Source organism: Bison bison, unplaced genomic scaffold (assembly GCF_000754665.1).
Source record: "Bison bison bison isolate TAMUID 2011002044 unplaced genomic scaffold, Bison_UMD1.0 scf7180017864291, whole genome shotgun sequence".
In the NCBI taxonomy this organism is placed as follows: domain Eukaryota; kingdom Metazoa; phylum Chordata; class Mammalia; order Artiodactyla; family Bovidae; genus Bison; species Bison bison.
The window spans coordinates 7,249,901-7,272,848 of record NW_011494863.1 but is presented as its reverse complement, the minus strand read 5'-3'; the positions used below and the strand labels follow the sequence as shown (position 1 = coordinate 7,272,848).

Sequence of the window (22,948 nt, the reverse complement as noted above, 5' to 3'; positions counted from 1 at the left end):
GATCTATTTCTTGAAACCAAAACAAAACTGAATGTTGCTTAAGATCCCAGACTCTGGCCCCAATCCTGTTTTCTGTTACTTCTTAGTTTGGAGGCCTTAGATAAATCACTTGAATTCTCTGGGCCACAAGGTTTTTCATCTATAAAATAGGAAATTAATAAAATCTACCTTTTAGGAGTGCTGTGAGAAGTAAATGAGTTAATACATATAACACATTTTAATACTACCTGTCAAAAAGTAAGCTCAGTAAATTAAAAAAAAAGTTAATCAGTGTCTTCTGCCCTATTAAGCATGTAATGATTATTATGCTTTAGATTAATTCTTGAATCTTGGAGGCTATAGATGCCTTCCTGATAAGAAAGCAAAACTCATAGCTTGTCCTGTATTAGAGTAAATTGCTTCTAGGAGAATTAAAAGGCTTTCCTAAGGACACGTAGTCAACTGTCTGAGCCTTATGGTATTTGAAGTTTCAGAAATAATTGAGAATCTTGGCTTGACCTATACTAATCAAGTTATGTTTGTGGGTATACTCATAATTCATTGGTTCTCAGCTAGTGGCATTGGTCCAATGTCAGATCCATTGTCAATATGGGAATCAACAAAATATTCCATTGTTCATTGCACAGGCAATAAATTTTGGTGACATGCTTTACAGAATCCAGTAAAACCGATTCTAAATAATGTTAGATTCAAGGGTTGGCTTTTTGAAAAACCAGTGTTAGAGTTTTCAAGTAGTAAAATATTTTTTCACTAATATTGGTGATTTGCCAGGCAAATTAGTAGTTTGTAACTTTGAAAAGTATTTAATAAATCTGGGAATAAGAATGGTTTTCTAGCACTTTATGGGAAAAGAAACAACTTGGATGATAAATGAAGGTAGTGAGTGTCAAGAATCGTGTCAGGTCACTTTCATATAAATAAATGAAACATGTTCTAGACAGGCTAGCTATATTTGTGCATTTGAGCTTAGGTCTTGAAGGTTTCATCTTGAGCAGCAAATATTTTATTTAATGTTAAAGAAAATTAAGAATAAGGAAATTTTTTTTTAAGAAATGGTTTTTTATGTTTTAGGATTATCCGAGTACCCATTTAAATCAAGTTTTTAAGATATTTTAAAATATATAGGGATTTTTTTTGTTTGGTTATTTATTTATTTATTTCATTTTGGTGCTCTTATTTTTTTTTTAATATTTATTTTTAATTGATCAATGATTGGTTTATAATATTGGTTTGATTTCTGTCATATATCAACAGGAATCAACCATAGGTGCACATATATACCTCCCTCTTAAGTCTGTCTCCTGCCTCCCACCCATTCCCACCTCTCTAGGTTATCACAGAGCCCCAGTTTGAGTTCCCTGAGTCATAAAGCAAATTCCCATTGGCTTTCTATTTACATATGTTTGTATATGCATCCATGCTACTCTATGTCTGGTTATTATTAATTTACTATTCCTTGAAATAGTCTTATTAATGTGGTACCTTAGAAACTTTTAATTTTTTTTTTTAATTAACTAAGGAATATTTTAACACACTTGTTTGATTCCTTGTCAAAGCAAGTTCTTTGGATCTGCTCTTTAAGTCAGGCTAAATAAACAACGATGAAATCATATTTCTTTTATAAATCGGAAAACCTGTCCTCTAGTCTTTTCCATGCTGTCTTAATCTTATCATACTTTAAATGATAATTACTCTCAGGTAGTAATTTCATTAGCGAGCAAACATAGATAAGGGAAACCATGAGTCCAAGGCCTTTCCTTTAGCTGTTCAAATTTGAAGATTTTATCACTTGAGAGACTGATTGCTTTGGCGGAAATATGTTCTTTTCAACATATTCTTAATGTGATTTTGTTTTTCAAAACCATTTTGGCTGTTAGGAAAATCTGGAGAAGATGGGACCTCGTGTTCTGGATTTGCAATTAGAATTTGATGAACAGGCAGTGCTCATGGAGAACATAGTCTACCTGACCAACTCTCTTGAGGTAAGAGGGGCGGGGGTTATAATAACTAACTGACTATAGTAAACAATCCAGTTCTTTTGTTTTATAATAAGCCTTTTTAAAAACTTCATCTTCTGTGTTTAGTACCCTTGCCAAATATACTGGAGGGGGAAAGAGAATGGGTAGTACAGAAGTTACGGGAAGAAGAAATCATCTCTTACCTTATTTCACTTATCAGTTATTCTGTATCTAAAATACTAACTGTATATGCCCAAGTTTTCTCTTCAAAATGAGGAAGAGACCTTATAGTCATATACTTTCAAAATCTCTTGTATTATGGGATGCTCTGAATTGCTTCTTTTTCCTACTTCCCTTTAAGACCTCAGATTGACAGATTTGGATTAATTAAAATGCTTAATTCATGGTATACTGTCAGTGGTCCATGTTTGGCCCTTTTTTTCCCTAGTTAGTAATACATGAACATCCATGAATCTACTGCCCAACTCAGGAAACAGAACATTACCAGTAGCTTTCACATATTTGAGTTTCTCCCCATCCCATCTTCCTGCACCAGTGACTGTTTAATATATAGATTCTAAAAATGCTGTCTCTCATTCAACTTAGGAAGAAGGAAAGATAATTTTCTATAGAAAATTGTATTAGAGGACTCAAAAAGTGGTTCTAATAATAATGAAAACCTGGTGGCTCAGATGATAAAGAATCCACATGCAATGCGGGAGACCTGGGTTTGTTCTCTGGGTTGGGAAGATCCCCTGGAGGAGGGCATGGCAACCTACTCCAGTATTCTTGCCTGGAGAATCCCCATGAACAAAGGAGCCTTGCAGGCTAAGTCCATGGGGTCTCAAAAGAGTCCGACACAACTGAGCGACTAAGCACGAAAACAGAACAGGTTTAGATTTTAATAAAATTGTTTTATGAAATATGGGAATGAAAGAAACGATCATTTCTAAGTAAATATTTTATGTCATGTAATTATAAGTATGTAGGTTTCCCAAAGAATCTGTCTGCTAAACAGGAGTCACAGTTTCAATCCCTGGGTCAGGAAGATCCCCTGGAGAAGGAAATGGCAACCTACTCCAGTATTCTTGCCTGGGAAATCCCATGGACATAGGAGCCTGGCAGGCTACAGTCCATGAGGTTGCAAAGAGTCAGACATGATTTAATCACTAAACAACAGGAACAACAATTATAAATGCATAATTAAGTATTAGTAGACATCTATTTTATGTATTTCTAAATGTTCAAATGTATTCATGGAAGTCAAAACACTGCTTGGATATTTTCATTGGGACAGTGGGAACAATTTCTATTTAGGGTTATCTTATATTCATATATATGCAATTTGCTACATATCTTGAGCTTTTCCAGGCTTCCCTGGTAGCTCAGCTGGTAAAGAATCTGCCTGCAATGCGGGAGACCCCAGTTTGATTCCTGGGTTGGGAAGATCCGGTGGAGAAGGGATCGGCCACTCACTCTCATATTCTTGGGCTTCCCTGTTGGCTCAGCTGGTAAAGAATGTGCCTGCAATGCGGGAGACCTGGGTTCGATCCCTAGGTTGGGAAGATCCCCTGGAGAAGGGAACGGCTACCCACTCCAGTATTCTGGCCTGGAGAATTCCATGGGCTCTATAGTCCATGGGGTTGCAAAGAATCGGACACGACTGAGCTACTTTCACTTTGAGCTTTTCCATTTATTTGAGTGAAAGCTTTTTATCCTCTTTATTGTTTTCTTGTAGGCAGCAGGTAAATGTCAGATTTCCATATAGAAGATGGTAAACATGATTATATAAATAACATACTATGAGACATCCAAGATGAGTGTTAAATAATTGATTATAGATTTCATTTAATCTTTATATGGAAAATAATAAAATGGCACAGATCATTTCATGTCAAGTGGAGAACCTAGTTTTGCTATTTGGTGAAATGAGGTGATGATTAATTTCAATCATATTAAGTGATACTAATGACTTGCATTTTTTCCCCTCTCTATTTAGCTAGAACATATAGAAGTCAAATTTGCCTCTGAAGCAGAAGATAAAGTCAGGGAAGATTGCTGTCCTGGGAAACCACTTAATGTTTTTAGAACAGAAGTAAGTTGAAAGAATCTCACTGAATCATTGCATTTTAAGGCTGGAAGAGACCTTAGAGAGCTTTACATCTAAACCCATCATTTTGAAGATGGAAGCAAAGTGAGGTCCAGAGAAGTTAAATGATTAGTTTGACTTAGGCCACATAGTTGGTCAGTAGTGGGACTGGGTTTCAGGTCCTCTAATTCCCTAGTTAGTCCAGTCCTCACTTTTCTTTACACTACTGTTACGGTTAGCATCAGATGTTGCTTGTGATTTTAAAATCGAGAATATGATTTTTAAAACGTGACTTAAAAAAGATAGTGGACATTGAAATGTGAGACTTTTAAACAGAGAGAGGGAGCTTTCATATTTCGGGTGAGTTTTAGTTTGATAATGTTATTTAAGACTTGTGGCTTCTGGCATAAACCAGATTGATGAATCATTCCATATTTTGCTTGTAATGCTTTTTAAATTTCTTATTTTGGGGCCATTATTGGTGAAGATAAATAGGTTTTGGAGTTTGAGGAGATTGTATTTATTAACTCTTAAAGAGTCCATTCAGAATGGCAGCATTTGGTAAAGTCTGGTGGAGTGCCTTTGTGAGAGTCCATGAAATTCCCTACTTTTCTTAATAAGCAGAAGACTTACATAGATCCTGCTACTCTTACCACATTTCATCAAAAACCCAGCAAACAGAAAAGGTCTCTTTTGAAAGAATGAGGCAATGATGATCATGCAGACCTCCTGAGTTTATCATCAAATTATAAATAGTCTCATTACATTAAGATATGGTGGCTTTAAAAGTACAGTCATTTGAGCCATGGAGATAGGTACATGAAATAGTGTTCCCTATACAAATGTGTTTATTTCAAGCTACTTTCAAGCATTCCCTTAAGCTACTCTGTATTTATGTTTCATAACTCTCAGTTAACTTCTTTCACTTAAAATAATGAGCGTTGTCTTTAACTATATAGCTTATACAATGTGGAAAGCATATGGTATAGAACTTAGTTTATGCTCAGTAAATGTTAGGCTCTGTCTCTTTCTAGCTATGTGACCTTGGGCTGCATTATTAATCTTCCTGGTTTTCAGCTTTTCATCTGTGAAAAGAGGTCTTAAGGAACTATTTTTCAGGATATAGGAATGATGTCTATAAAGTACCATCATCTGGTACCCAGTAGGAATTCAGTAAACAGTGGTAGTTGTGGAAGAGAAGATAGAATTGTTGTTACTATCCATCATCAGTATAGATATGTGTATTCATGGTCACTCTTATGTAGGCATTTGGTTAAAAGCATGAGCTTTTGTACATCTTTTCTTTCATACTTGAGTATCCATTGATCTTGATTTTAAAATATCAGAATTAAGTCTGTATTTCCTTGGACATTAAAAGTCTAGCAGACACTCCTCTCTCAGCAGTATTCAGATTTGACTTCTAATAATAGTCATTTTCTCTTTATTTTCTTAGCCTGGTGTATTAGTTTCCCTACTAAATCCTCAACCATTCAGTGGCCACTTCTCAACCAAAATTGAAATCAGGCAAGGAGATAACCGTGATTCTATACTCAGGCGTTTAATGAAAGTGGACCGAGGAATCAAAGGTAAATGGCTTTCCTGAAGTGCATGTTTGGCACTAGCTCATGGATTTGTGAGCAGTGGGAAGAAAGAAGAGTGACTGGCTTGCTTAGGGACAGTCATGTAATGTGGAAAGAATATTGGACACAGAATCAGGTCTCTTTTGCGACCTTGTGACTAGGTAGCTTGGTGACTTGGCCATGTCACTTAAGCTCTAAATTGATTTCTCTTTTCATAAAATGAGAGCACTGGATTACGTGTTTTTCCAGGATTCCATCTAGCTTTATTTTGAAAAATATTGATTGATTGATTTGGCTGCTCCAGGTCTTAGTTACACCATGTGGGATCTTAATTCCCTGACCAGGGATTGGACCTGGGCCCCCTGCATTGGGAGCATAGTCTTAGCCACTGGACCAGCAGGGAAGTACCAGGATTCCATGTAGCTTTAAAATTGTAACAAGCAATTTCCATCTGTCAGAGATATTCAAAATTAAGTAACATATTCCCTTAATATTCCAAATTAACCTGCTTAACTGAATCTGTTCCTGGGGAAGGAAGAGAAGAAAATAAAATTTTTTGTGTGTCTGCCATGTGTTAGTCATTTAATCCTTTTACAACTCCCTAACATTGAGAGTATTATTCCCTTTTTGCAGATGATGAAATAGAGGTTTGAATGGCTAAATAATTTACAAAGTTCATACAGCTAGTAAATCTTGGAGCTGGAATTCAAACAGTTCAAACACAGGTCTCTTTGTCTGCAAAGCTCATATTCTTTCTTTTAGACAATATGCCTTTGAGTAAAATATGTAAATAATCTTAATTTATTAGCAAGATTAAGTCTATATCTTTTATGATTAGATTTGATATAATAATTTATAGTTCCTTTTTTAAATCACTCAGCTGATCTTATGCTGAGAAGAGTGTGAAGGGAGTTAGTGTGTTTCTAAATTATTTTTCTTCCAAATTATGAAGACAAATTAATGTTGAGATCCCTGTTTTGCATGATCCTCCCTTCTCTTCTTGATGGCAATCAAGAGTTAATTGGGGCCACATACCATCAGTATAAAAATTTCCTGAAAAGATTTACAGATCCCATACAGTGACCTAATTTTTGACCTTGTATTCAGGGTAACAATATTCCGTTTACATAGAAGACTTAAAATAGCCCTGTGGAATTCATTCTGCCATGCATTTTTTGTTCTCTCGAAATTTTTGAGAGACTATTGTGTTTGGTGTGTGTGTAGAGATAAGTGTGTATGTAAAGACTCCTGTGTAGGTACTAAGGGTTTTGGGGAGTCCACAAAGTACTGTTCACCAGGAGACTGCATTTCCTGAAGGAGTAGGGGACTTAACTATTGAAGTACATAATCTCTAAGGAGAAACTGCTGAGTACAGTAAGAGAGGTACAAATACCATTTATAGCAGAGAGAAAGGTGAGCTTATTTGTTTCCAGCTCTGGTGATCAGGGGTGATTTTATGGAGAAAACATCATTTGGATGGGCCCTGTGAGGGGGAAGGGAATGTGTGTGCTTGCATGAGGGAAACACTGACAACATGTTTCACTGTGCACCAGCAATATGTTAGGACTGGGAATGTTTTGTTTTTTGTAGACATTTAAAAAAATTGTGGTAAAATATACAAACCATAAAATTGACCACGTTAATCATTTTTTTAAGTGTGTAGTTCATTAGCATTAAACATTCATATTGATGTGCAACCATCACACTCTCCATTTCTAGAACTTTTTCATCATCCCAAACTGAAACTCTATCCATTAAACAATAACTTCCCATTCTTCCTCCTCCTAGTCCCCTTCTAGCAAGAGCTCTTTTATTCTGTGTATTTGACTCTCCTAGGTACCTGTATAAGTGGAATCATGCAATATTGTCCTTTCGTGTCTGTCTTATTTCACTTAGCAAAATGTTTTCAAGGTTTATATATGTAGCCATTTAGCATGTTCCCTCAATAAACCAGGTACTGTAGAATGGTAGTGCCATCCTTGCAACTTACAGGCCACAAAAAGCAGAACTTGAAAATTTTGAAGTGTGAACATACAGGAAGCCATTTTGTGGCCTTCCTTTTTGCTGTTTTATATTGCATATATTAGTCATGAGAAAATTTTGTAACGGGAAGAACTCTTAACTCTGAAGAACAATAAAATAGCTTCTAAAGAAAATAGGTATTTGTGTGCACCCACTGGATAGGATAATTATGAGGTTGTAGTGCATAAGAGGCTTTATTCGTGTGTTGGAAATTGGATTATATAATATAATGTTAAACCTGATTTCCCTTTAAATACTCTCAGATACAGCACTGACTAGGTTCTTTGGAACTGTACTGGTGTGTTTTCTTCAGCTTGTCTTTTCTCACTGAGCTTTTGGCATAATTCTTACTTCCTTTGTTATTCTAGCTGTGAATAATGTTATCATAAAGTGCTTTAAGTTTGATATTAGTAGCTGCTGTGAATTTTGGAAAATAGAGAAACATTAGGGGGAGTTTGCAATTGATATTCCTCCAAGTATCTACAGAAGAGCTCTAAACTTAAGACTTTTCCAAAAGCCCTCAGGATACTTTGATATCTAAGAGAACTGAGTATGTGAAATGAAAAAGGAGTGAAATTCAATAACATACTTCTCTGTCTGCTATGATAGCCAGCAAGTTGTCCAATTAGTGCCAATTGTATTGAGGGTGATTATGATCTAGGTCCAGGAGGAACTAGGAGCTAAAATCATCATTTCACTCCACAAAGGCTGTGGAGTAACTATTTGATGATAATGACTTTAAATCACTTAAAACCCATGCCACATATGAACTAATAATTTGGAGGTGAAAAGCTCCATTTCGCATTATCAATCCCTAAGGACTTTCAATCATTCTCATCTTTTCTCTAAGTGCCTTAAATCTTGTGTAGTTGCAGATTTAAATTTCAACATTTTCAATGATAAGACAGGTCTGGGATAAGAAAAGATAGTAAAGCCACTAAGAAAGCCCCAAGAATTTTATTTGCAGTAATGAAGTACATGGGGAAACATCAAAGCAGATGTGTTTTGTCACTTAGGAGCCTGATTGGGTATTAAGGCTTCTTTGAAATAGTTTGATTCAGAATTGCTTGGAATGATGAGGGAGGTCTGTTTCAGAGAGTTGAGACAGAGGGACAGAGGCATATCTGCAGTAAAAAGCCTTGTGCATAAAATCTGCTGGCAGGACTTGTCATTGCTTCTGTAAGAAAATAATTTGATACCACCGATGTGCATGTTGAATTACAATAGCTATTAAAGTGAATTGTATTCTTCCGCTCAAATAAGACCATGGCTGTCATGAAGATTGGGCCTGCTCCTTTCTCATTTTAATTTTCAGGGCTTGTGCTGTATCTAGGGATAGATTATATGGCCTCTGCAGAACCTCTGTAAAGACTCTTAGGCAGGATTGCCTTCATGGTAGTTGCAGGTAATTGCTCTGTAAACCCTCAGATCCCTACTCTAAGCTTGTCATCCTTTAGTCTTTGTTTCCCAAGGATAATAGAATGCCTGGATAACTTGTACTCCTCGAATAGCTGCCAGCTGCATTAATGTCTCCTTTTATCTTTTTTTAAAATCTTATCCCTCTCATGCTAAGAGTCATAGTCTCAAGGCAGCATGAGGGAGTATAGCTCACGGACCACCCAGCAATCTACTTTAGAAAAGGGTGGGAAATAAGTCAGAAGATATCTTCAGTTTCTGTAGATCAAGTTAAGCATAAACTAGCCATGCTACGCTTAGAATGAGCAATAAGCCCAGAATCAGCATTTGTAGTCATTTATGGTGTTTTTCCACCTTGTAAAATAAAGCCATTTGATGTTGAAAAGTCTCAGAATTGCTGAAATAAATACATTTCTTTTGGGCTCAGTTGTTGGCAGGATTGTTGCATCATAAATTTGTTCAAGGGACAAGCACTTTCTTTGCCAGGAGCCGTCTTATCAGCTTGCACAAGAGCAGATCAGGAAAATCTCAAGCAGGGGAGGGTTGGAGCTCATCCAGAAGCTCAGAATTCTAAAGTCTGTGCCCTTTCCCCCTGTTCTTCTCCTTTCGTTGTCTCTCATCAGCTTGTTAATACACTTTTCATCATTTAAGCAAAACAAGAATCTGGTAATGCTGTTTCTTAGAGTAGTAATTCTTTTTCCAAAATTATCTTCCAAAAGAAAGCTACAATTCTTGCCCTTTTAAATATTCTAAGAAGCAAGATAAGAAAAGGAAAAAAAAAACTTTTAGGTTTTTTAATGTTCTGAAAAATGGTTAATTGAAGTGTATTAAAAGTGATTTGAGAGAGCATGTAGGATAATGCTCAAAAATATACTCAATCCCTCCCCTTGGTTTATAATTCCAGATGTGTTATACAGAAGTTCTGCCAGTTTTTGATCTGGGTAAAAGCCGACAGAGGATGAAGATTTATTAGATTTATCTTTGCTTTCTGAGTTTGGGTCCTGTTTAATAACCTGATGAAAATATTTTTTAAGATATAATGAGTGTGTTTAAAACATGAATTATGAGACTCAGGCATGGGTTTGAGCCGGTGACTGTAATTAAATGTTCGTATTGCTACTTTATTTTGCTGTAGACCTTTCCAAAGTGAAACTGATGAGATTTGACGATCCAGTGTTGGGGCCTCGGCGAGTTCCTGTCCTGGGAAAAGAGCACGCTGAAAAGACCCCCATTTCTGAGCATGCTGTTTTCCACGTGGATCTCATGAACAAGAAAATTCATCTTACTGAAAATGGGCTACGGGCAGATATTGGTGATACAATGATCTATTTAGTTCATTAAACAAAGGCACAGGAGATTTACCCTGGTTTTTGAGGATGTTACTGCTATGATTGTGCCTATAGGTAGGCTCCGAGAACCTTAGGCTGGACCTAAATAGATTTAATTTCTGACCATCAAATTCTGCATGTACTCGTAACTATACCAAGTTTTCTTCAATTCCTGGACCTAATAAATTTTTTTTCCTTATTGAGGCCTCAAATAGAAATAGTTTGTACCATACTTTGTTTTTTGTTTTTGTTTTTTAACAGATGTTTGCTGTTTCCCAGAAGCTGTGAGTACTTCAGGTTAATGCAAAAGTGTCAGTATGCTTCTTGTATGAGCTGTACTTCATGTTATTTATGAGGGGTAAGGAGTAGCTAGCAACTTTTTTATTACATCCATTATGGAGTTAGCTGTTTTTCTTTTTTAAGAAGAAGAGTAATTAGATAATCAGTTTTCCTTTTTAAAAAGAACTCTGATGATGATTTTAAAAGAACAAATGAGAATATTTTGATTTGATTGTGATCACTCAGTATTTTGTATAAAGAACAAATAGGTCTTAAAATAATTTCTTTTAGCTTTGATACATTCAGTTAGCCACCAACAATATTTTTTCAAGGCTAGTATTGATAATTTATAAATAGTTATTTGATTATACTAAATTTAGGTGTTTTAAAGAAGAGAATTTTTTCCGCCCTCAGAAATATGCATTTATCAGATTTACCTTTAGTCCAGTTGTGTTTAAAGATCAAGCCAACAGTATTGCATATTTATTTTTTTTATTCTTTCTGGAATGTCTTTAGATATTGTCTGTGTCATCTCTTTTCATATGAGGAAAAAATATTAGATATTGACTGATAGCAAGAAAACAATTGCATTTCTTGAAGGATTTCATGTGGAGAAAGACCAATTCTGATAATCCTAGGAAACCTGAACTCTAACTTTCAGATCATATGAAGAGATTTTATTGCGCTTCCTTAGTTTGCTTCATACAATTTGAGATTACAGGGCCTAGTTGAATGCTTTATTACAGATTCATTAAGACAAATCATAGAATGTTAGAACTGAACGATCCTTTAGAGATCATCAAGTACATATCATTGTTTATCTGCTAGGAGCCGGCAGCATAGCAGAGTAGATAAGATTACATGCTCTGAGGTCAGACTAGCTAAGTTAGATTTCCATTTCTTCCATTTGCTACTTGTGTGCTTTTGGCCAGTTACTCAACCCATTTCTTCATTTATAAAATGAAACTAATAATGTACCTACTTTCTAGGCTTATTGTGAGATACTCAGAGGAAACAATCGAGGAAAATCTTACATATATATTAATAGCATAGTGCCTGGCAAGTGGTAAACCTTCTGAAATGCTGCTGCTGCTGCTGACCTTCAATGATTGGTACTGAATACTACTATACAACTATATCAGGGTATAGTAGTAGTAATAATAATTGACTTAGGACTAATAGGATTACTATGGCTGATAATGATGTCATATTTGTTTGGTTCTTTTGGGGCAACTAATTCGTTTGCCTTCCATTAGATTCTTTTGTTGCTCCCTCAATCTGCATAGCTGTAGTTACTCCCTAAATCAAAGTAAGTAATCCTTCCTAAGGCCTAAACAAAGGCTACTTAGGTGTAACTTGGCAAATTAAATGAAATGTGCTTGGTCAAAAAAAGAAAAAGAAAGGAAAATAATTATACTATTGTGAGTGATTGTGCCTGTTTTAATAAATGAGCCTATGAACCTGTACTTCCTTGGATTACAGGTGAGTTGGGATTCATGGATTCTCTGTTCCCTGAGTCTCAATTCTAATATCTCTCTCCTAGAATAGATGTCTTGCTAGACTGAATATGTTTTTTTTGTGTTTAAAGATATGTAAGTTTTGCATAAGGAAGCCTCTAAATGTAAGCCTATTATTTTATTTGATGTGCAACTGAAAAAAACAGCAATTAATTGAAATACTGAGGGAAAAACAAGTTGCTTTGGGCTTATTGTATTAATATCATAGGAGGTAGTTACCTTCCTAAATGAACAATGAAACAGAATTCATCAACAAAGGAAAAACCTATGTAATCACCTCACAATCAAGGAATAGCACAATGTCAGCACCTCAGAAGCCTCCACCCTTAAAGACAAACTTATGGCCCAGTGTATGAACAGTCTTTATACATGTTACATGTGAGATTTTAAAGAATGTTTATTCTGCAGTTGTGGAGTTCTGCATACGTGCATTAGGTCATAGATGCAGATTGAATTGTCCAAATCTGTATCCTACTCTTCTGTTTTCTTAGTGTACTCTCCATTTTGGAGACGTACTAAATCTCATGACCCCGGATTAATACATTTCTCTTCTAGTTCAGACAACTTTTGTTTTATATATAATATTTTATGCTGTGTTTGATGCTATATATAATATTTTGATCTATATAAAACAGTTTTTGTTTTATATATACTATGATGCTTCTGATGTTATTCAGAAAACTGAATAACAGTCTTCTTTTGGTTAGTGTTCATATAGAATATCTTTTTCTATCCATTTACTTTTAACCTTCCATAGCTTTGTTTTCTTTTTAAATTTTATTTTGCCAAATTTTAAACCTATCTAAAAGTTAAAGTAATCAGCCAGTAAACACCCATCACTGAGATTTATCAATTTTTAACATTTTGTTTCATTTGTGCTCTCTCTTTAAACATACATTTAAAAAATTTTATTTTGGGATAATTTTAGCTTTATAGAAAAGTTGGATCTAATGTATGGAATGGAGAAGGCGATGGCACCCCACTCCATTATTCTTGCCTGGAAAATCCCATGGACGGAGGAGTCTGGTAGGCTGCAGTCCATGGGGTCACTTAGAGTCGGGCACGACTGAGCGACTTGACTTTCACTTTTCACTTTCATGCATTGGAAAAGGAAATGGCAACCCACTCCAGTATTCTTGCCTGGAGAATCCCAGGGACACAGGAGCTTAGTGGGCTGCCATCTATGGTCGCGCAGAGTTGGACACGACTGAAACGACTTAGCAGCAGCAGCTGCAGCAATGTATGGAAAGTTCCAGTACACCCTTTATTAATTTCCCCTAATGTTAACATTTTATGTAGCCTTGATTCAGTTGTTGCAAGTAAGTAATATTGGTACGCAGCTATTAACTAAAGGCTTCATTAGGACTTTACCAGTTTTTCCACTAATGTCTTTTTGCTAATATAGGATCCTATCCATGATACCACCTTGTACTTAGAATATACTTTTTAAAAATTTTGAGCCACTTGACAGTAAGTTGCAGAAACCATGACAATTCATTTTTCAATACTTTAGCATGGAACCCCTAAGAACTAGGACATTCTCCTGTATAAAACACAATATACACATATCTTGCCCAAGAAATGTAACATTGGACATGTATTTTATATGCACAGTATAGTTTAGCAATATTAGGTAATAAGCATTCCTAATACATGAAGTAATAAAATTTCCAAAATATCTCATCAATAAATTTTTTTCAGCATTTATCCAGAGATTAAGCATTACATTTTGTGTTCATGTCTCTTGGTCTCCTGCACACTACAGCAGTTTCTCAGCTTTTCTTTTTTAGTCTTTCCTCACAGTAAAATTTTTGATGGGACTCTATGCCAGTTGTTATTAAGTTTGCCTCACAATCTAGATTTGTCTGTTTTCTCCTGGTTGAATTCAGATTTAAGTCTTGACAAGAGTACTACATGAGTGATATTTCCCATTGCATAATGTATTCATGATTGCTGGATTCATATATTGTTGGCATATTCCTATTACTGATGATGCTAAGTTTGATCATTGATTAAAGTAGCATCTTTAGATTTCTCAACTGAAAAAGTGAGCTTTCCCGTTTATAATTAATAAATAGCCTATAAGGTGATATTTTAAAACTTATGTGAATATCCTGTTTGCTGGCAAACTTTCAGGAAATGGTAGCACTCATGGATCATTTTTCTGCCAGTAACTACACTGGTATGAGAGTTCTTAATTTTACGATTTTTTTTTTTCTCCATTTATTAGGTATCGTTCTTCTGTAAAGAAGAGATTTCCCCTTTGTTTCCAATTTTTGTCTTTCTTCATTCTTTACAAACCACTATGGACTAATGGATTTTTTTTTTTCATATATGCCATAACCTATTACTATCGTTATGCTTTGACTGCCCAAATTTTGCTGAGTTGTTACCCAATGGGAGCCCCTTCAAGCTGGTTCCTATGTCCTTTTGCTGTCTCCTCATCAGTCTTGGAACATTTCTTTGCTTACTGGTACAAGAAGTTTCCAGCTCACCTTGTATTGTCCTGTCCCATAGCAGGAATCAGTTTTTTTCTCCTGGGAGCCCTGCTTCATTTTAATGGAGAATGGTATTAAGAAATCAAGATCTGGGTGTTTTGTGTGCTCATTGCTCCTAAGTTGTTTTTTTTTTTTAGGCCTTTCCAGTGGTCAGAGCTAAGAAATATATGTATACATATTTTTAAAATCATAATTTTATCTAATGCCACAATTCTTCCTTGCCTTCTTCCTGAAAATATTTGTATGTTTCTTCTCACAGGGTGAGAACTCTGGTTCCCAAGAACCTCAGTATATTTACTCATTTGGTCTGTTAATAATTTTGAAATTACCAATCCAGGGCTACTATGAACAACAAGTTTACTAAGTAGAGTTCAATATAGATTTTTTTTTGAAAAATTTTGCAGTTCTTTATGTCCTTAAAATGTTTCACACTAAAACATATAGACAAAGCATATAGACAAAGTTCAAATGTTACCTGAATGAATTCCTTTTCATTTGTGGTTTTAATACAGTCATTTGTTTCTCTTTTCATTCAGTTTTATGCGGTGTTTTTTCCTTTTCTATTTATTTTTTGAGTAATTAAAATACTTAACACTGTTCAGAAGTCAAAATTACATCCATTCAGAGAATTTTTACTTTTTGCACAACCTTCCCATATTCTGTAGCTAACCATTTCATTAGTTTCTAGATATCTTTCCTGTGTTTCTTTATCCAAAAGCAAGCAAATGTTTATTTTTATGTACTTTACTTACTCTTTTATCATTAAAAAGTCAATATTATAATTGTTTTATACCTTGCTTTTTTAACAACTTTATTTTTGATTAATATATATGTAAATATCTATTTTAGTTCATGGAAATCTCTTTCTTTGTCCTCCTCCTTTTCTTCCTTTGTCCCCTTCTGTCCCTCCTCTTCTTTCCTCTGTGTTGTAGTATTATAAAGGTGTACCATAATTCATTCAACTAGTCTCTTATGGATGGGCATTTAGGTTGTTTATAAATTTCTGATGTTTTATAGAATCTGTATAGAATTATATAGTGGCAAACTTTGTGGATATGTAGTTTTGTATTTGTGGAAGTGTATCTTAATAAATTTATAGAAGTGTTATAGAAGTGAGCTTGTACATTCAAGAGTAAATGTGTATATAGTTTTGTTAGCAGATAATCTGGGCAAAACATATTAGGCAGAGGGTACAGCAGGTGTGAAAGCTCTGAGGCAGGGGCATGCAGTGTGTTCTAGGAATAGAAAAGATGCCGCATGAAGAACAGGCCTCAGGAGAGCAAGTGACCTGTCCATATCCCATACACCAGTGGCAGAGCTGAGTTAGAGTCCTGGCCTCCATGTCTCCAGTCTGTTGCAGCACACGTATTAGACAAGGAATGCAGGCATGAGAGACAAGAATGCATTTGACCAAGGCCAGCGATGTCAGGGCTGTTAGGTCAGAAGAGGGAAAAGTTTGTTGGATTCGAGTCAGATAAGACTTCACAGATGAGATGGGACATGAAGGGTGATTAGGATTGGAGTAGCAGCTAGGAGGGAGAAGGCAATGGCACCCCACTCCAGTACTCTTGCCTGGAAAACCCCATGGGCGGAAGAGCCTGGTAGGCTGCAGTCCATGGGGTGGTGAAGAGTCGGACATGACTAAGCGACTTCACTTTCACTTTTCACTTTCACGAGTTAGAGAAGGAACTGGCAACCCACTCCAGTGTTCTTGCCTGGAAAATCCCAGGGACGGGGGAGCCTGATGGGCTGCCATCTATGGGGTCGCACAGTCGGACATGACTGAATCGACTTAGCAGCAGCAGCAGTAGCAGCAGCTAGGAGAGAGCAGAGCCGTGTTTCTAGCTTTTAGAACGATGTGTGGATGACTGCTTGGAGGTGAAAGCAAATGCATGGCTTTGGGAGATGATGCCAGGAATGGAATGTTTATCTTGGCAGAATGAGAGAGAAATTGGAAATAGATAAGTTAGCAGTAAGTTGGGCCTTATAATGATTGTTGGATTCTAGGCAGATATTCGAAGTTGATTTAATTACCTCAAGAATCATTGCAAATTTTTGAGGTGGGAATAAGATGACATGTTCCTTCATGTCTTTTACAGTTTGTGGTAGTTGTGTCTGCTTTTCTCTTGAGAAATTCATTCACTTAGTCGTTCTAATGACTGTTTACTAGTTATCTATGTGCCTGGTTCTCAGAATTAGCTGATACTTTGTTCTGCTGTTCTCTCTCACTTTCTTTGGACATTACTTCACGTCTGTCTTAGAGAATACTCAGTTACCACCCAAGATTTGTAGCATCAATTAAGTTTTCTAATTGCTCACTGCTCTCCTTAGAACTTATTTGGTTTTAAGGTAGGGAGGAAAAACCTTGCACACTTGAAAAACAAACAGGATAGGACATGATCCTTGCTCCTAAGTACGGGCTTGAGGAATGTGACAGAGGAGTGCTTCATGTCTTTCACTGTGGAGAAGTCAGTGGTAGTTTGTTGTATCCCTTGTTTGCCTTATACTGGAGTTAGGTCTAGAACTGTGCCGTCCAATCATGTGTCTATAGAGGACTTGAAACGTGAGTAGTCTGAATTGAGCCGTGAGGTAAAAGCAGAGAATACACTTCAGATTTCAAAGACTTACTGTGACAAAGAGAACATAGAATACCTCAATAATAATTTCTTTTATGTTGATTATATGCTGACATAATATTTTGAGTAAATTGGATTAAATAAAATATATTAAAGTTAATGTCATTGATTTTGTTTTACTTTTTTAAAAAGGGCTACTGGGAAACTTTAAATTGCATATGTGACTTGCATTTTACTTCTGTTGGACAGCATGGTCTGTAGATAATGAGGTTGAGGTTAAACATTACTTCCTGTTGTCCCACTCTTAGTGATGCTAAATTTTATAATTTCTTAAACCCTTCATTTTAAAGATACATTTTGATTTTGATCACTTGCAGAACTTTTCATTATAAAAGTATGTATTTTTAAAATCACTTTCAGAATTTTTGTTTTAAAGATACATTTTGAGTATTTCTCCAGAGTTAAGATTGGTTATTTCTTTTACAAATGCAAATCTGTAGAGTGATGATTTGGCATCTTGGGAATATCCTATTCTCAATTTTTTGTCTCATGGTTTTATTACCCCAATGCTTTCCTGAATACATTATGTTGGAGACTGTGAAAAATGGTGATTTTCTAATGCCAAAATATTACCAAACCAAACTTGGGTTTGCTTGTCTGCTGTGCAGCAAAGCCAATTTACTGACACTGGGTTGTGGTGAAGGGAAGTACAGCATTTATTTGTGGGGTGCCAAGCAGGGTTAATGGGCTTCCCTGCTGGTTCAGATGCTAAAGAATGTGCCTGCAGTGCAGGAGACCCAGGTTCGACCCCTGGGTCAGGAAGATCCCCTGGCGAAAGGAGTGGCAACCCACTCCAGTATTCTTGCCTAGAGGATCCCATGGACAGAGGAGCCTGGTGGGCTACAGTCCATGGGGTCACAAAGAGTCGGATGTGACCATGTGATTAACACACAAGCAGGGATAATGAACGGGCAGCTTGTGCTCAAAAGACCGGAACTCTGATGGCTTTTAAGTAAGAGTTTTTAAAGACAACATTTGGGGTGAGGGTTGTAGCTCCTTCAGTTTCTTCTGATTGGTTGATGGCGAAATAACAGGCTAATGTTTGGGGAATCTTACTCTTCAGCTTTCTCATTCCAGCTAGTTTCAGGTTTCTATGCTTATGATTAGCAGATAATCACCATCTTCTACCAGGTTGGTGGAGGAGGGGGCTTAGCTTCCGCAGAAAAACTCAAAGATATGCATCAGATTGTCAGGTATATCCTTTGAGGAGCTAGGCCTCTGTTTTCTCACTGAACTGTTTGCTTTTCCTTTGTTTTTGCATTCCCTCACTTCCTAATTAGTAATTGCCTTAGTTACTTAGTGGGAAGGCCTAGGAGCCTAAAGGCATTTACTGCAAATAAAAAACAGGGAACATGGAGGGATTTCTGTACCTGAGAGGCCCCTGCAATATCCTGCTCAATTTCAGTTCCCCCCTTCTTTGATACTCCTTAATCCTGAGGGGAAGAGGGGCCGAACAAGGAAAAAAAGGTCTTTTTATAGCGTGGTAATTCATGAACTCAGCAAGGGAACTCTGTTTTAGGGGACTGGGTTTCAGCTATCATTTCTTTTCCATAAATAGTTGTCATTCTTCTATAAAGAAGAACATTCTTTTTTCTTCTTTCTCTTTTTCATTTATTTTTTAGGTGAAAGAGCTGTGTGGCATGTGGATTGGTCACTTTATTCAACAAATGCTGTGCTGTGCTCGGTCACTCAGTCGTGTCCAACTCTTTGCAACCCCATGAACTGCAGCCCACCAGGCTCCTCTGTCTGTGGGGATTCTCCAGGCCAGAATATTGGAGTTGGTTGCCATGCCATTCTCCAGAGAATCTTCCCAACCCAGCAATCCGAACCCAGATCTTCCACACTGTAGGCAGATTCTTTACCAACTGAGCCACCAGGAAAGCCCTGTACAATAGATGTTTGATGAGAGAAGCTGGGACAAATTAAATTTTAAAATATGGAATTAGCTTATGTTGTTCATTCTTCAAAGGAATCTTATTCTAAATCTTTTTGCAATGCTAGTACTCACTTCTTAATTTCTGTTATAACCTTGAATTTTCATAGATAGCACATTTATTCAACAAATTATGGAGTGCTTATTAATATTGTTTCGGACACTGTGTTAAGCACTTGAAATAGAGTGGTGAGCAACATGGCTGTCCTTCATGTAGGATTCATCCTTAGAGTTAACAAGACAATGAGAGCCGCCCGGACCTAGTGAATGAAGGCAGTCATGAAGCTATATCTGAAGGATCTTGATTGGGAGGGATTATATAGGCTTTTGCTAACAACCATGTTCGTGTAAATGCTTTGAAGTTCAGAACCCTAAACAGTCATTCTTTATGGTTCTGATGAGAGGAATGTACAGTGTAGTTGGCTGCTGTTGTCTTTCTAGTGTAACACTGAATTGTGATTGCAGACCTTTCCCCTCAATGTGCAATTTTCTTGAATTTTTCTTCTCTAGGAACATTTTTCTATTGTTTCTGGTGTCCATGTCTCTATAAGGTATGCTTCAGAGGCTCCTAAGACCCTGAAGATGCAGAGCAGTAGGGAGGCAATCACCAGCCAAGCCCTGCCTTGTTCACTAGATTCCATTTGGCCACATAGGGAAGAGGCAGTACCATTCTCCTGCTGTAATCAAAGAAGTCCATCTGTAATCAAGAAGTCCTGTAATCAAAGAGTAGGAGACTTCTAGAAATTGTGAAAATCCTTAGAGGCTTGGGACAACTTAGCATAGCTTAAACTTTAGAAAACCATCTTTTATTAGGTGGTTTCAAGCATGATCTCTGGGCTTAAATACCTTCTGTCTCTGTTCTCAGGTTCTGGGACTCATGTCTTCTTGCTGAATTGGACCAGCAGCCTTGGGGGTGATGAGAGGCCCCTCCCTATCACTTCTCAGCTACAAGGCATGGCTGAAATATGTAGCTTCTGAGTCCCCTTAAGGAAAGGTCAAGTGATGCTTAGCTAGATAAATGTTTGCTAGAATTAACTCTTAAAGGGATTTTTCCACCGAAGAGAAGTTTTCTTTTAATTTAACTTACACTATATCTTCAGCAGTATCTCCTTTCATGTTAGTAAGATGGCCTTGCCCACGGTTAGGTGTGTACCTGTCTTTAAAGAAATAAGATGTCTGTCAGTTACACTGCTATGACCTCAGGTTCCAGAATATCAAGGCAACATTCTTTAGGTGTTTCATTTTGAATTGAACCTAAGTTTAGAATCAGTCAGCTTATTGTTGAAGGGAAAAAGGATATCCCAAGTGACAAGAAAATACCTGTTAACTATGGATTGGTTTGGAAATTGCTTCTCTAAATTTCCTGAGGATGTTTCCTTTCTCAACACACATGCACCTCTGTTGCTTTCACTCATGTCATCTGAAGATGAACAACATTTTATCTCCAACCTGAGGTACGAAGTAGGGTGATTTTACCCCCAACTTTCTCTCTTTGGTTGGAATATCAAATCAATCTGTTCTTATAAGGAGCCAGGAAAAAGAAAACTGGGCTCAGGAAGAAAGTAGCTGCTATCATTTCCCATGTGTACTTGAAACGGGGGCAACTGACTAGTTCTTCCTGGCCTTGCTTGGCTGGTGAAAAGAGAAGAGCTGACTTGGATGAAAGGGTGTCCGTCTGTTCTTAACTTAAAATGATGAACACTGATCAAGTGAAACTTTATTTCTGGTGGCTGCCAGTAATCTCCACCCTTTTGAAATAAAAACTCAAGAGTCTTGACTTTAGTTAAGAGTTTGAAATAATCAAGGAGGCCTCAGTGAAGGCAGAGTAAATTCTTAGTGCTGCAAGTCTCAGTAAGGCAGATGGTGACATGAACACCACCCACCCCCGCCCCCAGTCAAAGCATCAGATGTGTGGGGACATGCAATGGGGAGTGTGGTTAGCTGCCCGAAGAGGTGAAGGTTAGAGTGAGGGTGAAATGGGGAAAGGCTGTGTATGTCATCCAGCTCTCAGCACTCACTTATTAGGAGCTGATAACGAGAATGACTGGAGTCAGCTTCCTGCCTTCTACCAGTTGAAGCCCCTCTCTGCTTCTTCCCTTTCGGTGACCAACCTTCTTGGTCTGCCTGGGACTGTCCATCCTGGGAAAACCTTTAGGCCAAGGCAAACTGGAATGATTAGTCCCCCTGATTGAATTTTGAGGTATTTGGGTAGCATATGTGACCACTGAGAAACTGCCCCAGGTCTGCTTCCTCTGTTACTAGTTTCTCAGAAAACAGTACATACATGCAAGATCCTTAATTTAAATAATAACAGTAGCTGCTATCTACCATATGCCAAGTACCTGGTGTTTAATCCTCAGTGCAACTATGTAAGTAGGATATTTTAAATCCAGTTTTATGCAAGAGGAGACCAGAGCTAAGGGCTGGGGCAGTTCGTGTTTTCCAAGGTCAAACAACTAGGGTGCAGCTGAGCCACATTGGACTTCAGTGTGTCTAAATCTAAGCTCTGTCCCCTTTGCACTAGTTGAAGAAGTTGCTGGATTTGATAGCAAACGGTTAGCTGCTCAGGTTGAGAAACTCTATGACCATCAGCTTTACCCACTGCTTCCAAACTCATTCCTCTTAATGGTAGTATAAGATTCTACCTATAGAATATAGAGTAATATACAGAGTTAAAAGCTGTGCATGCATGTGTGCTTAGTCATGTCCAGTTCTTTGCAAACCTTTGGACTGTGGCCCTCTAGGCTCCTCAGTCCATGGGATTCTTCAGGCAAGAATAGCAGAGGGGATTGCCATGCCCTCCTCCAGAGGATCTTCCTTACCCAGGATCTGAACCCATGTCTCCTGTGTCTTTTGCATTGGCTGGCGGGTTCTTTACCTGCTGAGCCATTGTGTGTGTGTGTGCTCAGTCGCGTCCAGCTCTTTGAGACCCTATGGACCATAGCCCATCAGGCTCCTCAGGCAAGAATACTGGAATGGGTTGCCATGTCCTCCTCCAGGGGATCTTCCCTACCCAGGGATCTAACCCTTGTCTCCTGTGTCTCTTCCATTGGCAGGGGGGTTCTTTACCGCTAGTGCCACCTAGGAAGCCCCCACTGAGCCACTGGGGAAGCCCAAAATCTGTGCAGTTCAGTTCAGTTCAGTTGCTCAGTTATGTCTGACTCTTTGTGACCCCAGGGACTGCAGCATGCTAGGCCTCCCTGTTCATCACCAATTCCCAGTTTACTCAAACTCATGTCCATTGAGTCGGTGATGCCATCCAACCACGTCATCCTCTGTCGTCCCCTTCTCCTCCTGTCATCAGTCTTTCCCAGCATCAGGGTCTTTTCAAATGAGTCAACTCTTTGCATCAGGTGGCCAAAGTATTGGAGTTTCAGCTTCAGCATCAGTCTTTCCAATGAATATTCAGGACTGATTTCCTTTAGGATGGACTGGTTGGATCTCCTTGCAGTCCAAGGGACTCTCAAGAGTCTTCTCCAACACCACAGTTCAAAAACATCAATTCTTCGGCACTAAGCTTTCTTTATAGTCCAACTCTCACATCCATACACGACTACTGGAAAAACCATAGCCTTGACTAGACGGACCTTTGTTGGCAAAGTAATGTCTGCTTTTTAATATGCTGTCTAGGTTGGTCATAACTTTTTTTCCAAGGAGCAAGCATCTTTTAATTTCATGGCTGCAATCACTGA

General features: G+C 37.5%; 2 protein-coding genes across 2 annotated transcripts in view; both read left to right on the top strand.

Annotated features, from left to right (window-relative positions):
• LARS (leucyl-tRNA synthetase) overlaps window positions 1-18,059 on the top strand; it is a 78,585-nt gene extending 60,526 nt beyond the window's left edge. Inside the window, exons 29-32 of the mRNA XM_010850644.1 lie at window positions 1,878-1,982; window positions 3,958-4,053; window positions 5,501-5,633; window positions 10,201-18,059. Of these exons, the coding sequence (XP_010848946.1) occupies window positions 1,878-1,982; window positions 3,958-4,053; window positions 5,501-5,633; window positions 10,201-10,406 (540 nt within the window). The 3' untranslated portion in view covers window positions 10,407-18,059. The remainder of the gene's footprint in view (window positions 1-1,877; window positions 1,983-3,957; window positions 4,054-5,500; window positions 5,634-10,200) is intronic.
• A 1,083-nt stretch (window positions 18,060-19,142) lies between these two features.
• PLAC8L1 (PLAC8-like 1) overlaps window positions 19,143-22,948 on the top strand; it is a 23,440-nt gene continuing 19,634 nt past the window's right edge. The window contains exon 1 of the mRNA XM_010850457.1: window positions 19,143-20,710. Within this exon, the coding sequence (XP_010848759.1) occupies window positions 20,586-20,710 (125 nt within the window). The 5' untranslated portion in view covers window positions 19,143-20,585. The remainder of the gene's footprint in view (window positions 20,711-22,948) is intronic.